Genomic DNA, 16,386 nt, shown 5'->3' on the forward strand with positions numbered 1-16,386 from the left:
TGTGAGACTGCATTGTAGAGTGATGTTCCCTCTGCTGGGTCCATGAATGGCCAGATTGTTCTGTCATGAGTCGTTTAAGGAAGGACCCAAATGCAGAGGGAATGAAATAGATGGAGTCTTTATTGAAACACAGAGCAATGCAATAAAGGATTGAAAACTGATAACCCGGCACTGGTTGCAGGAATGTAGGGTAATGAGGTAGACAGATGAGTTTGCAGTGACGATCTTGGGACACCCAGGTGGAGGATGATGGGGATGGACGACAACGGTGATGAGGTGAGTAATCCACAGGTTAAACAGCCATATAGAGATAATAGTCCAGATGACAAGTCCACAGAGCAGTATATGGGGTGATGAGTCCAGAGGAAAGTCGTTGCTGGCATAAAACTGGGAGAGAACACAAGACAAGACCAACAGGATGGCAAGACTGTAACGAGCGAGAACAATCTGGTGACTAGACGTGACAAACGAGGGAGAATATATACACAGCGGTAACGAGAAACAGATGGGGGTAATTGCCTTGTGAACAGCGCAAATGAGCGGCTCCTAGGAAACGCTGATTGCACCGCTCACGTGGCCAGGGAAAACACATGAGGAAAACGAAAACACACAGACACAGAGAAAGAAACCGGCAGACCCACTGGAACCGTGACAACAAATTATGAAAACTAATAGTAAAATGTAAAATTTATATTTTCGTAATGTACCTAGTTAGAAGTTTCCCTGTATAATTAACAGCATTAGGTGAGAATTTCTATCAAGCAAAATGTACATTATAACACAAATTTACCTGTATAAATCAGAATCTGTTTCAATAGCCAGCCCTACTGTTCTATTTTGCAGTTGTTGTTTTTTTCTGGCTAAGAACTGTCCACCTAGACCAAAAGAGACCATCTGGCATAAAGTGATGGTAAACCAATCAACCATAGTTTATTTTGTTTCAACTTGCTTTTTTAAACACTATTCAATTCATACATTGCCATTTTTAATGTGAGATCCAGTAGAAGGAACCAGCATCATGTTACCACTTTTTACAGTATCTAGAATAAAAAGGCTCCTCCAAAAAATCTCTTGAAAGGGCTGCTGTGGTTTCAGTTTTTCTTATAATATCAGCATTGCCAGTGCTGTTGTACAGCAGATCTGTTGTATTGCATTATGTGACACTGAATCATTTGCCGTTGTGTGTGCATTCTGTGTGAATGATGTAATGGCTGTTGGGATGGTGAATCTAACTGAGGTCATAATACAATTTGAATGTGTTCAAAAAGAATAAAACACCTGCTCATTCTGGGACACAAAACCACAGACCCACGTGTCACATGAACTGAACTAAGAGACATTCAACTCCTTATAATCACTCACAATTGTGCAAATGTGCCATTTAAATGTTCATTTTTAAGCTTAGTATGTCTGAAGTTCGTAATTGTGGGTGAACTAGGAAGACAAGACCAATTACAAGGCCAATTTTGAAACATTCTAGCAATGTAAGTCAATTGGAGGTTTTCAAACTTGAATCTTAGATTTCTTGAAACAAAAGGAAAGTTGTTTCAGAGGTGGAGCAAGACTACAAGGACAACTTTTTTTTAATTTTATTTTTTTATTTAGAATAACATGCACTGATGAATCATTCAGACCAGGAACATGCATTCAGAAAGCAAATGGAGTCAATTTTGATATCATGTTGAATAAGTTTCACTACAAATTTCTTTAGTAAACCATCTACTGTATGTACTGGTGCTTTAAAAAAAATCCAGAAACCAAAACACTTATCTGAATAACCGGTTATGAAACATCAAGAACATTTTTTAATCTCTAAAACCATATAGCAACTAAGCCGCTTTCATAAAGAGCACAATAAGTACATATTTTGGGGCCAAATAATATGTACCTTTTCTTTTTTTTTTTTTTTTGAGTTCTTCTTAATATACTTCAAAAAACTAACCTTTAAAAACGGATTTTTTTTCTGAATGACATAAGATAAGGGTCCTTTTTTAAGAGAGCTAGCGCTAAGGGCATGGCCATGAAGTTTTGGTATTTTTGTACAAGAATGTGCTAAGTCTTGGCGCAATTTGGTTTGGCTAAATAACACACATAATGTGCAAATGACATTTTCCATTTTGGATTGAGTGAGCAAATCTCCACTTCGATGCCTGGCGGTCGCAGTTCCCTCAGTCTCGCTCAGTATATCGACCTTGCCCTGCAGATCACTGGTTCTACCTTCACTGTGGGGGAGGCGGATGTCCCACGTCATGGTCGCTGAGCTAGCAACGTCTTTTGTACCGGATCCTCAGCCTGCTACATGCCATGTCACAGCCACGCCTGAGTCTGTTCCACGCCATGTCATGGCCACATCTGAGCAGTTGGACCTGGAGATGGTTCCCGCCCTTGTACCCACCCTTAGTTCTCCTGAGCAGGCATGGGGAACTTTCAACCCTCCGACCATGCCTGGACCCTCCGAGCCCTGGACTCCGCCTTGGCCTGTCGGTCCCTCGACATTGCTTCAGCTCTACGTTCCCTCGGCTCCACTGAGGTCCTTCAGCCTGTCTGCTTTGCCGGGGTCCCTCGTCCCTCTGGCTCCTCCTTGGTCTGTCAGTCACCTAGCTCTGCCTTGGCTCTCTGATCCTCTGGCTGCGCCTCGTCCCTCCAGTCCGTCAGCTCCACTGGGGACCTCCATCTCTACGGCTCCGCCTTGGTCCTCAGTCCCATCGGATCTGCCTCAGTCTTCCAATCCCCCAGCTCCGCCTTGCTCCTCCGAGCCTCCAGCACTGCCTTGGTCCTCCCTGCCTCCGGCTCCACCCTGGCCCTTCGAGTCTTCAGCTACTCTCTGGGCACCAAGTTCCATGGTGTCGCCCTTCAAGTCTGTCACAGCTCCGCTTTCCATGGCTCTGCCCCTCGAGCCTCTCAGGGCCCCACTTTCCATTGACTCTGCCTTGGTCCCATGCCTCACGCCCTGTCTCGCCAGGCCATGCCCCACGCCTGAAGACCCCCCCACCCCACCCCCAGCTCCCTACAGAACTTTGGAACTATGTCATGTTTAATGTGTGTGTTTTGGGGCGTTAGTGGGGGGTATATGTCATGTGTATTTTGTTAATTCATGTTTTTCATTTCTTTTATTTTGAAAAATTGTATTTCTAGTTCCTGTTTCATGTCATGTGGTTCCCTTGTCCTGTGATTTCATGTTTCCCTTCCATGTTCATGTGTCTTGTTTTCTTTGGTTTATTGTTTAATTATCTTGTTTAAGAGTTCTGGTTGTTCATTGGTTTAATCTCCCATGTCCATGTATTTAAACCTTCATGTTTTCCATTGTCCTTGTTCAGGTATTGTTGAATGTAACTTTGGTTGTGTTTGGTAACGTAGTCATAGTTTATGTCAAACCAAGTTAATGTCAAGCCAAGTCAAGTCAAGTTCATGTTTATGCTAATGTTTCATGTTGTAAGTTAGGGTTATTTGGATATCACTTTTGTTTAATAAATTGCACTTGGGTTCTTCATTCCATCGTCATCGTCTTCATCATTGTCAGCACCAGCAGCACGTTACAATCATAAATACAATAGTAAATATAGCCTAACCATAATATTAATAATAATTGGAAAAAATAAACCATGACCTGTAGAAAGATTAACACAAATCTCATACATTTTTGTTTCATAAAACTAATACAGTAGTGATTGTCAGGGACATCATTTGACTACTGAGTTTGGACATGAACTTTATTATTTACTGTATCTGGTGGGATCTCCAAACTGCAAATGCAGGAACTGAATTTAGATTTTGCACTGAAAACAGACCTACTTTTGAAAAGTCTTAACGCAATTACATATTTCTCAGGAAAATAGCAAATTGCTTTTTGTGCCACTTCAGTTACATACACGCAGCTTGCGCGCATACACCCGCAAACACCTTTGCATGCTTTGAGCACTCACGAAAATAGAGCCCAAATCTTGTTTACATAGAATCTAACTAAATTTGTTGGGATTTATGCTTTTAAAAAAATAAAAAAATAAAAAATAAAAAAGAAGCTATTTGCCAATGGGGTTAGAAAATACTTGTTTTTCCTTTGAATTAAGTTTTTTTTTTTTTCTCACCCCATTGGCTAATAGTTTTTCTAATTAAAACTTTGACAAATTTGATCATTTTGCTTCTCAAGTAAATTTTGTCTTGTTTTAAAAATGTTTAGATACTTAAACTGGAAAACAAGACAAAATATTGAGTATTAAAACTCAGTGTATTATTACTTGTCTGGCTGGGAGTCTTTGCAGCCCATAGAACTGTACAAAGGAAACTTTTGAAATTTGGAACACAGGGTCAGCAATTTGGCATTGCTGAAGGTCTTATGATCAATCTATACAACTTTGGGGTCTACAACACAAACCCTCTAGCTCCACTATCACAAAATGTGTGAGTTTTTAACAGCTAGTAACTTTTAAACTGTGTGGCCTACACACATAAATAATTTATCCTTTGATTCATCTGCTCATTAACTTTTCAACAGATCCACCTCCTCTTACCCCTGCACTCGACTTTAGCTGGCATCTTGAAATCTGATGAAAATGTACATTTGGCCATATCGCCTGTTTGTCTTTTTTAAATTTGCCAAAAAATGCTGAATATTTTAAATGATTTGGCATACCGAAACAAAATTTGGTAAACATTATCAGTACCACACCCCGGAATAACCTAAGCAGTTTGGGCACAGCACTACAGAATATAAAAAAACTCTGTTTAGAGTAATTGCGTCATACTGAAAACAATGATACCAATCATATAGTCATATGCAATTTCGAACTCGTTTTACAGCTTTCATCAGATCTTCCTCAAATTTTGGTCAGATCTTGAGAACCAGCTGGCAAAAAGTTATCCAAAATCTTTTCATTATGGGGGGCCTGGGTAGCTCAGCAAGTAAAGATGCTGACTACCACACCTAGAGTCGCAAGTTCAAATCCAGTGTGTGCTGAGTGACTCCAGTCAGGCTTCTTAAGCAACCAATTGGCCTGGTTGCTAGGGTGGGTAGAGTCACATTGGGTTAACCTCCTCGTGGTCGCTATAATGTGGCTCTTGCTCTCATTGGGGCGCTTGGTGGGTTGTGTGTGGATGCCGCGGGGAATAGTGTGAGCCTCCACATGCGCTACGTCTCCACGGTAATGCGCTCAACAAGCCACGTGATAAGATGCGTGAATTGATGGTCTTAGACGCGGAGGCAACTGAGATTCATCCTCCGCCACCCGGATTGAGGCAAGTCACTACGCCACCTCGAGGACCTAGATTGCATTGGGAATTGGGCATTTCCAAAATTGGGGAGAAATTTTTCATTTTCCCAACATACACACCAGCAAAGTTGACCATGAAGATGTCCATCAGAAGTGAAACTTTATGTTGGCAATGCTTTAGCCAATTCTCATTACATTTGGCTCAAATGATTGTCAAACCATGCCAGACAAAAGGCTGATTGCATTATCCAAAGTAATCCAATGTATGCTTTATATTAAAGACAGATACATCTGCAGTATCTTACCTTTGGATAGCTCTTTGGCATTTTTGAGCTATGTGTCAAGTGCACCGTAAGTCAATTTTTATTTGTGATTCTCTTTAAACAAAGTGAAAATACGTTCAAATGCAGACTATAAGTGAAACTTTTCTCCATACAATGTGGTCAGTACAGGCTGAACAGTACTTTGAGTGTTGTCAGTGATGTCCAGTGAAATGTTTCCAGTTGTTAAAGGCACTTATGTAATGTGAGGGTGGAGGGGCCAAAATCAATTCAAAATGTAACACTTTGTCATCGCATTCTTTGTGCACTGACAGCACCAAACAACACATCCAGTAAAACTCAATGCCAAAAACCACTGATAGATCCGTTTATGAGGATATTGTAAATGACCTGCGAGCTGACCCTGCTGCATTATGAGTTTTACATTAATACGACTTTGTTGAATCTTAAATGTGGTTAAATTCGCATATATAAGTGTTTTGCTATGTACAGTTCTTTATGATGTCAGTCAATTCACATGTGCTAAACTTTGGTTTTGGCAGAAGTCAAAGTACTATTACTGGCACACATTAAACTACTTGAAAACTCTGTGCACACTTAAAGAAAGGACAACCTTACTTCAGTAGAGCTCTATGATTTGAAGTAAAATGTTTGAAGCAAAAAATTTGAAGTATAGTTTAAGTTTTGCCAACACAAAATGTCTTACATTAATGCTTTAAACTGGTATAAATTTATGATATACATCTTTTACCATGTATGAGAGACCATTGAAATCTATGGCAGCCCATAGAACCGTTTAGAGAAAAAGTATAAAATATTTATTTCCTTCAATTGCTTGGCTCATTCAAATGCACAACATGGTTACAATTTCTGTTAGGTCTTCTGCCATTTTTAATTTTCAGGAAAAACCTACTTTTTTGAACTCCTCCTAAGCCACACATCAGATTCGCACTAAATGTGGCATGTGTCTAGGTACACTCATGATAAAAGGTGGTCAAAATGTCTTCGATAGACTAATCCGTTCTTATATAATGCATGTTGAAGCTATATTTTGGCACTGCTTTAGCATATTGAAACAAAACTTGATATACTGGATGTAATTCCCATCATGCCCTGTGGGTACATGAGCAGCTTTTGCACAGAGACACATAGTGGTCAAGAAATTTGAAAAATGGCAATTTTTTATATATAACTTCTGAATAGTTTGGCTTAAAATTGAAAGACTAAAACTGAGACTTCTTGAGACATATTTTCATACAATTTGGGGGTTGGTTGAGGGCAGAACTTTGTTATGGACCATGCATGACACGGACGGTTTAAGCCATTGCGCACCGTCTCCAGAAAGCGAGCGGGGTCAGAGCTGTTGTGGCAAGTGGAGTGGCAAAGTTTTAAGGTGGCAGCTGCCACCCCATGCCACCCTCCTGGCCCTGACCCTGAACACAATTTCACAACATACTTTTAATCCTATAAGAATACCATGTAAAACAGCATAAAACAAAAGCAAACAAACAAATAAAAAGATTGTAAAACATAAATCCAGGCAGATTATTGTTCTGGTCATTTTAGCTTTTAATAAATTGTTTTGAAAGATTTTATAGAATTTCTCCATGAAAGTGTATTTATGATATCAGAGCTGTTAAATCTGCTTTAATTAATTTCCAACATGTTGAACACTTCAGTGTGTCTGATGTCCCTGGAAACATGGAAGGAAACATGACGTTTGTGTTAATGAAGGGCCGTGACTTCACTGCATGAGTACAGTACAAAACAGGGAGTCAGCATTTATTCATCTGTGATGTACGACATCTTATAGTATGCAGAGGAAATCTGAGGCTCTCTAAATTTATGTTTCCTGTACAGATGCTTTGGTCTGTATAGCTTTAGATTAATCCAGACTGGCTCAGCACACCCAGGGATTCGAACTCGTGAACTCCAGGGGTGGTAGTCAGCGTCTTTACTCGCTGAGCTACCCAAGCCCCCCGACTGACTTTCTTAATACACACTCCTGGTCTTATTGTGAACAATTCAACAGTAGTAATGTGTAGTTATGTTTCAACAAAATGTAATAACTTGCTCCGCCTCTGAAACGACTTTACTTTTCAGATGATGTCACCTAGACCACACAGGCTATTGGTTAATGCTAACCCTAATCACTTTTAATGGATTCCACATGGCGAGTTCCATTTTACATTAGCACTGTGCATTTCTGCATTGTGCATTTCTTGTGGTCATTTGCCCTGTGCGAGTTGCCATACGATGATGTCATCTTCACTTGAGCATATGTGTTTCATCTGTGGCTGCGTTTACAGACGCGCTGAGCCAAAAGAACCACGACTGTTTGTTCTGTAGATGTTTAACACGGAGCTTTGGTTTCTAAGCAGAAGGCTTCTTGGTTTTGGTAGGCTGATGTGTTCTGCACTAGGCTGAAGGGTTTTTCCTCTTCATTTTGGTTTGAAAGAGTGTTGTAAGCGATCATTTAGATTGTGTTTGTATTTGTGATCAAGTAGTCAACATTTACTAGGATTTCTCCAGTAAATGACCTCTCTTTTGAAATATTCTTCAAAATATGTCAGTCTTTAGATCCTGTGGACTTGCCTGTTTATCATTTCAATCAGTGTGAACAGGACAGTTACAGTTGCAATCGAAATTATTCAACCCCCCAAGACAGTAAGGATTTACAAGGTAAGCTTTTCTGATGACCCAGAATTTTTAAACTTTAAATCTATATCAGTTGAGTGACACATTCAAAGTCATAGTGTGAATATATAACCTAATATTTGTAAATAGCAGGATTGAAAAAAAAATACAGCCATGTCATAATTATTCAACCCCTATTGCGTGTAGCTGTTTCTTAAATATGTAAGGCTACACAAGTAATTGTTTTAAAACAAAATTAAGTCATCAATCCGCAATGGCACTTATTTAAGTTTTCAAATTTAAGTTTAGCGTTGTAAGCAAAAATGTATTTCTATGCAAAAATGCAATTAAAAATAAGCTGTCTCAAAAGCTAATATAGGAGATTATTTCATTACACAAGAAAGGTCATGGCTAAAAGTACATTTCCAAAGTACTTCAATTTCCAATAGACAAAGTTGGCAGCACCATTCGTACATTTTTTAAATATGGTACAACACCAACCTTCTTGGGGTGTGGAAGAAAGCAAAACTTCACCAAGGGAAATGTTGACTTGAATATTCAAGAAGTAATAGGAAAGAAGTAGGAAAGACCTGTGGAGTCCTGGAATAAGGTTTTATAGACGTAAGACACTAAACTGAAAATGAGTTTTAGACCCATGGGTCAGCAGTACGTCTGGAGTAAGATGACAAGGTGATGACAAGAACGACACCATCCCCACTGTCAAGCATGGATGGTCAGTCCTGTTATGGGGGTGTTTTGCGGATGCATGAAACGGCTATCCTGACTATATGACTGACACCATGGATTCTTTCAGGTATCAGGCCATTTTGGCATGAAAAATTGTGATGCCTTCAGTGTGTAAATTGAAGCTCGGTGATCACTGGACTTTCCAGCAAGACAGTAACACCAAGGATATATCCAAGTTGTCCAAAATCTGGTTCAGGGATAGGTCGTGGAATGTCCTTAAATAGCTCTTTAAGTCCATCATTAAAATCCCATTGCAAACCTTTGTTGGGATTTCAAGGAAGCAGTCGCAGCACAGAAACCAAAGAATGTCAATGAGCTGGAAGATTTTGCTCATGAGAAATGTGTAAAAATTCTAATAGAGAGGTGTCCGAAGCCTGAAAACACTTACCTGAAACATTTATTTGTTCTTATTAAGGATAAAGCATGCTCCACAAATGATTGACTTTGGGGGTTGAATATTTTTGACATGACATTTGTGGAGAGAAGTAGTTATTTTTTATTTAAAAATGTGGGTAAACTGTACTCTTTGTTCTAAAATCACTCAAATGTGTATTAAAAACTTTGACTGTTTACTGAGGTTTTAGTTGATGTGTTTTAATTCACATCACCAGAATGTATTGCTGGTCAGGGGGGTTGAATAATTTCGATTGCAACTGTATATTTCCCAACATACTAAGGTGCCATTCACATGAACGTGTTCCAGTCAGGACCTGACTTCCTTCAAAAGAATAACTTTTATTGGCTTGGGCAAACTCCCCATGCAGGGACAGGGCGGGGAGAACAGCGAATCAAACTCACCAGAGGTAACCGAACAGATCCAGCAGAATTATATTGGTACAATTGTTAATTTGCATGAAAAAGATTCAATAGACACTTGATAGAACTTCATATATTTAACAAGTTATTACAATAACACATTAAAAATAGACTTACAATAGATTTTTAAGACACTGTGTCAGGTTAAAAAGTACTTCAACTTTTAAAAACATATCTTGAGACACCATCTAAATAGGCAAACACAGAATGTTCTTCTATCGAATGTTTTTTGTTTGATTATTTTTTGGGAAGCAATTCCTAACATTCCAGGGACGTTATTTTTAGGTTTAATTTTTCATAACCATAATCTAACGTTCCCAGAACTAGAGTTGGGGTACTCAAGTTCGGATGAGTCACAAGTCCAATTTTAATGGACTTGGACTTGTCATGGACTCTGATGCATTTTTACTCTGACTTGACTTGGACTTGAGCCTTTGGGACTCGAATCCATGGCATTTGATTTGTGATGCAATGAACAAAATAAATAAATAAAAGAACAAAACAGAAATAAATGGACACTCTGTCTGCAAGCAGTTGTAGCACCCCCTGATGTCATAGACGTAGCAAGAGTTTGTTTCACCGTCTTGAGCAAACACACCTGCAGAGCGGCACACTCAGTCAACCAATACGCTTGAATGTTACTATGGAGACTGCTGTATAACATCGATTACTGAGGTGGCTTGCACAACGAACACATAAAGACGGGTATGTAGCCAATGTACTAGAAACTACAAGGCAGTTTCGCATGGAACAGGACCTGACAACTGGTAAAATCGCATGCGGTGTTTGTGCAGCCAAGACATGGCTCGCATCGCAGTTTCGTCATGGTTAAGAACTTCAGTAAGTCAAGTCGCCCACATCAAGTCTCTCACAGTTTACTAATACAACATATAAAAATTAAAATTCAGAAAAATATTATTAATAATGGGCTATTAAATCTTTTTAAACGTAATGTATCCACACATGTAGGCATCTGTATTCTCTTGTGGTCTACGCAGTGTTGTCAGCTTGAACCAGTCCTTGATTAATTAATTGTAACTTTTTAAATAGTCAGGGGGGGGGTTGTTATTGCCAAACCAGACTGCAACTCTGAAAAACAGATAAACAGCGCCTGTTTATTGTTTTTCTATATTAAAAGCATTGACAAGCTGCTTAAAATATGCTCTTTTACAGTTTATTCCACAATAAAATGCACAGTGAAATATGAAGTTATTTTGGGCAGCGAAATGTTTTGTTTATAATTTAATTATTATAGACTGGGTGACAAGACGTCCCAGTTTATTATATAGAACAGTACCGGTTTTGGTAGGGTCACTGATTTTTTTCTTCTTAAATTAAATCTTCTAATTGTCCTTCTCTAATTGTCCAACATGTAAAAATGTATGCGGGGTGTTTTCTGAATGTTCATTTTCCCCACGAGCGGAGGTAAATTAGACAATGGCTGTGTCTTGTTTGGAAGGATCAACTGTAAAATCTATTTTTTTTCTCTTTACATCATTATAACTCTCCTAAAATGTACCTCATACATTCCCTTCCAGAGGGACTTTGTTCCCTTCTCACTCAAAGCACTCGCACTTGTTAAAGAGTGGCGTGCTGTCATAACAGCCATGTTACGTTACCTTTCCATTTGTCCTAGGAAGGCCGTCTCGTTTAAACGAGGCTTGTTTAAAGGAGGACACTCGGTATACTGCAGCCTGCAAAGGACGCGTCCTACCAAGCATGCAGCCTTCCAAACGAGACACAGCCTATGTCATATTCAGACAGCTACACTGCACTTTTTACATAGTACAAGCACTTAAAGGAATATTCCGGGTTCATTACAAGTTAAGGTCAATCGACAGCATTTGTGGCATAATGTTGATTACCACAAAAATACATTTTGACTCGTCCCTCCCTTTCTATAAAAAAAAAGCAAAAATCGAGGTTACAGTGAGGCACTTAGAGTGGAAGTGAATATGGCCAATTTGTGAACATTAAAATACTCAGTTTCAAAAGTATAGACACAAGACGTAAACAATGTGTGTAAACATGATTTTAGTGTGATACAATCGCTTACTAACCTTTTCTGTGTAAAGTTATAGCCAATTTTTCAACTTCTTTGCCATGATGATATAATGTCAACAAACCCTAAAATGACTGTAAAAATGACTATTTAAACAACTTTACAGCTCCAATAATACATGAGTTTTAACAGAAGAATTAATGCAAGTGCTTTTATCAAATTATAAGCTTCACATTTCTTTGTTTAAACCCTCCAAAAATTGGCCACATTCACTTTCATTTTCCCCATTCACTTCCATTGTAAGTGCCTCACTGTAACCTCAATTTATGCTTTTTTTAAAGAAAAGGAGAGACTCGTCGAATTTAATTTTTGTGATAATCAGTATTATGCCACAAATGCTGTTGATTGAGCTTAACTTGTATTGAACCTGGAATATTCCTTTAAATGTGGGGATTGTATTTTGAATTTTAGGTTCCAATTTTGTGCATTTGTGTGTTCTACTTATAATTACACATGCAGTACAAAATTATATGGATAGAATAGGCTACATGGAATTTGTAGATTTAAAAAAAAAGCTAAAATGAGGTTAAATAGTGAAAAACAAGGTATAAAATAAAATATAAATTTTCACAAACTATATATTGCAGAGGTTTGCATACCCCTTTTGTTTTAGGCCTATACATGTTCACACCCCTTTCAAAATGTATGCAAATATAAGAGATAAAAGATTATATATTTTATGTAGCACTGCCCTTTAAAAGCTACATTACACAAAATGTACTGTAATTTACACAAATCATCCTGGTCAAAGGTTTGCATCCCCTTGGTTCTTGGGTTGCCTTCTTGAGCATCAATTAATGTTTGTACCTTTTGTAATAGTTGTGTATGTGTCCATCATTAGTCCTAAGTGTCAAAAGCTGGATGTCTATATCATTTTGCCACTGTTGGAAACAACTCTGATGTGAACAAAAGAATGTGCAGTATTTTTCTTAAGAAAAGTGGACTGCTTCACAGCTCAGGACAAAGCAGGGACTCATGAACAATTACACAAACAGTCATTAATCAGAGAAAGCAACACCATATTAAAGGGGTTGCTCTCATGCCAGTAGCTCTAAAGCTCTCCTGCGGTCTGTCTCATGAACGCGCACAGGAGATCAACGGTCGGTGAAGAGTTTCACTTAATAATACATCAGATTTCGGTTTGTTTCTCACCAAACCTTATCGTATTCCTTCAGAACAAGACATGAGTCGCATACTATAATTTATTAGACTTCTGAATTATACTTTTGTGTCCTTTTGAAGCTTGAAGAAGTGGTCACCATAAACTGCCATTGTGTGACATCACTGTGTTTTCACAATTTCTCCCTTTGTGTTAAGAAAAAGAAAGAAAATCATATGGAGTTACAACAACACAGGAGTGAGTAAACAATGACTGAATTTTCATTTTTGGGTGAACTAATCTTTTTGAACCAAGGGAATGTAAACTTTTAAACCGGATCATTTTTTTAAGTTCAGTTACCATTTTGTCTTGAGGAATATACAGTATCTGAGTATCTGTTGTCAAATAGCTTCTTCAAGGTAGTACTAAATACATTTTTATGTTACCTCTTTTTTTTTTTAAATGATAACACACGGACACATCAGGGTTTTAGGTGCACAAGCAGTGCGGAGAACTGTCCCGCGTTTTCCATGAATTAACAATCATTTCCGTGTTAAATGGCCCTAATATTAGCAATGGGCATTGCCAGTGTTCTTGTATGTAGCATTTGCAGTCAAGTTGTGAGATGTAACTTCTCAGTGAGTGCTAATTACTACTGTTGACTCATTATTTTCCCAAACCAGTTGGCAGATAGAGACAAAAAAGTAATCTCGGTATATATTATTAGATAGGGATCATTTTAGATAAAACTAAACTAAATTGAAAGGACAAATTGAAAATGAAGTAGAAATAAAAAGCAAAATTAAAATTCAAAACAATAATAACTCTGGTTTTAATGACTAACGCAGCTTTCACTTTCTTTAGTCTATGTTTGAGTGGAGGGGAAAAAGCAACAAATAACTGAAATGTCAACAGAACGCAATACGAATCGTGTTGAAGGACAGATTTGTCTTCACCAAAAGCATATGCTTTCATTCTGAAACCACTTTGAAATTTGTTCAGCAGGATACTACTAATAAAAGATATATATGAAAGGCAACAGAGGTGTTTTTGTTACATTTATATTGACAAATTGTTTTTCTTAGTTGTGAAAGTTAAAATAAGCTTAAAATATTGATGTTGAGTTTACGGTTACAATTTGAATTCAGATTTATAAACAGATTCATTCGGACGGTTATGGACTCAGTCTTCAGTCCAAGTTTGCCCCTTTTGGACTCGGACTTGATTGTTTAAAGACTCTGACTCAACTCGGACTCAACTAAGGTGGACTCGAGCCCACCACTACCCAGAACATTAGAAAGAAGGTACTTATGTATCAACCTAAGAACTTTTACTGAACATTCTCTACTGGTTATTTTTTTATTTTATTTTTATAACTATGAACTAACGTTCCCAGAAAATTGCAAGGAGGTTCTTGTGTAACAACCTAATAAATACGAATACAGAATGTTCTCTACTGGTTATTCTTATGGTCATTTATAGTCATTCTGAAGGACCAACTCAGTGACATCTTTTTATCGATTTCCTTAATAAATAGTTACTTCTAGACATAAAATTGAATATATATGTTGTTGATTTGTTAAAGATATTTTCTCATATTCTCATATTTCTCATATTCTCATATAATCAAACAGGACATGATGTTTACGTGTAACCGAGAAGTTTTTTGTTTATTGACAAAGAGAAGCAGAGATGTCCCTGCTAAATTGTACACTTCAGTGGTAAAGAAATGAATATAATGTCTTGACTGTGGTGAAGTAATATTTGACTTCAGTATCTGCATATTAATGTACAGTGCTGAGGTACAGTATTAGGAAATGTAAAATCAAGGCTCAGTTTTCAGTATTGTGGTACAGTGTTAGATAGAAAAAAAATACATGTTCCAGTAAATCTTACATATAATTAGAAAAATTAAATGTTACATATATTAATTTATTCCTCCATATTCTGTGTTAACTTATTTTAATGATTAATTAAACAATAGATCATGGAATGGATCATTGCATATTATTTACATACAGCAGGTTTGATGAAAGGATACTGGAATATATAATAATAGAGGTTAGAAGAACGTTATGAACACTCTCCAAACCTAAAGGAAATGTTATATTGTGAAACAAACAAACAAACAGAAAAGAATGTTAGAATGTCTGTTCTATGACCATTATGCAACTAAAAATTGTTAGCTGGGTAGCTCTTTTTAGCACAAGAACATGTTTGGTCTGAATGGCCCCTAAGGCTGAGTCAAGACTAATTTGTTTTGTTTGAAAAATCCTTTTTCAGTATTATAACATCATTGTTTTTCAAAGTATGAGAGACTAGAGTGTGTTTTCGAAAGTCTCCTTTCTCAAACACAAGTACTATATGCCGAGTTCTAAATGATCAATGGACTTGAAATTAACAGTACAAGAAGTAAAATAATTTTTTTGTGTGCAAACGATTTCAGCCTATTATCATAATTAAATATTTTAATACCACAGTGGTTTTTGTAGTGCATTATTGCTGCTGTGTTGAAAATCCTTGCTTGCCTGGAGTGGAACAATGGCAAACTTCCGTTTTATTGCATTGCCCTCAGTCACAGTGACAAATAAATCACTGTAGTCTGTAAAGTGTACTTATTACCATTAATCGAGACTGTTACTGTTTGACTGCTGTGATTAGCAGTCATGTTGCCATGTTTTATGGCTCTTATTAGCTTTAACTCATTAAACTGTCTGACCTGCTGACTGTTGTTAGTGGCTATTAGGGTCTGGTGGGGCGCACCATATATAGAGACTAGAATATCATGTACACTTGAGGGTTGACTCTCATCCAGAACACCCTAGCAACACACTAAAAACCACACAGAACACCTTAGCAACCATAAACTGTAGCAATGCCCTGGCAAACACCCACAAGTTTGGCTGTGCCACTGGTATGTTACAGATTCATTAATAAAATGAATGAATGCTGCGTAGTGTACTGCACTGCATACTCAGTCAAGCTAGTATGCCAGATACCTCTTCTGGGACCTATAAAACTACATGGAATCTAAGGCCAATAAATCAGAGCTCAGGTGTAGTTGATGGATGGCTTCTACTGCTCGACTAAATACTTGTGTATTTGAACATGACATGAATAGTAGAATGGATTATTCATTTGCCTGTTTTGTGAAGAGCTATTAAATAGAGGGAAATTGTTTCTGTGCAATTGCTTCATGGTAGGTCTGTCAATCGATTACATTTTTTAATCGAACTAATTACATTGTGAGCCGATTAATTAATCGAATTAATCGCATATATAAATATATACTGAGAAAGCCCCTAAAATAACAATAATTCAATATATAATGATTAAATAATTATAATTAGTTATATTTAAATAATTACAAATATATATATTGTGGCAGAGGAGTTAAGCATTGACAATACAAAAAGTGGCTTTAGAATCAAATGTATTTTTTATTTGCATATTATTGAACATAAGCTAATCATTGGTATACAGTTCACAGTAATCCATTTTGCAATTGAATTTGTCAGTCAGTCAGAGATTTATTAT

The 16,386-nt window shown here is 37.5% G+C and overlaps 1 protein-coding gene across 1 annotated transcript in view; it reads left to right on the forward strand.

The window, feature by feature from the left end:
* The first annotated feature begins 249 nt into the window (after positions 1–249).
* Positions 250–16,386, forward strand: part of LOC127445576 (A disintegrin and metalloproteinase with thrombospondin motifs 5) — a 112,435-nt gene continuing 96,298 nt past the window's right edge. Inside the window, exon 1 of the mRNA XM_051705721.1 lies at positions 250–276. Coding sequence (XP_051561681.1) covers positions 250–276 — 27 coding nt within the window. The remainder of the gene's footprint in view (positions 277–16,386) is intronic.

The sequence above is a fragment of the Myxocyprinus asiaticus genome, chromosome 8 (assembly GCF_019703515.2).
Source record: "Myxocyprinus asiaticus isolate MX2 ecotype Aquarium Trade chromosome 8, UBuf_Myxa_2, whole genome shotgun sequence".
Taxonomy (NCBI): Eukaryota; Metazoa; Chordata; class Actinopteri; order Cypriniformes; family Catostomidae; genus Myxocyprinus; species Myxocyprinus asiaticus.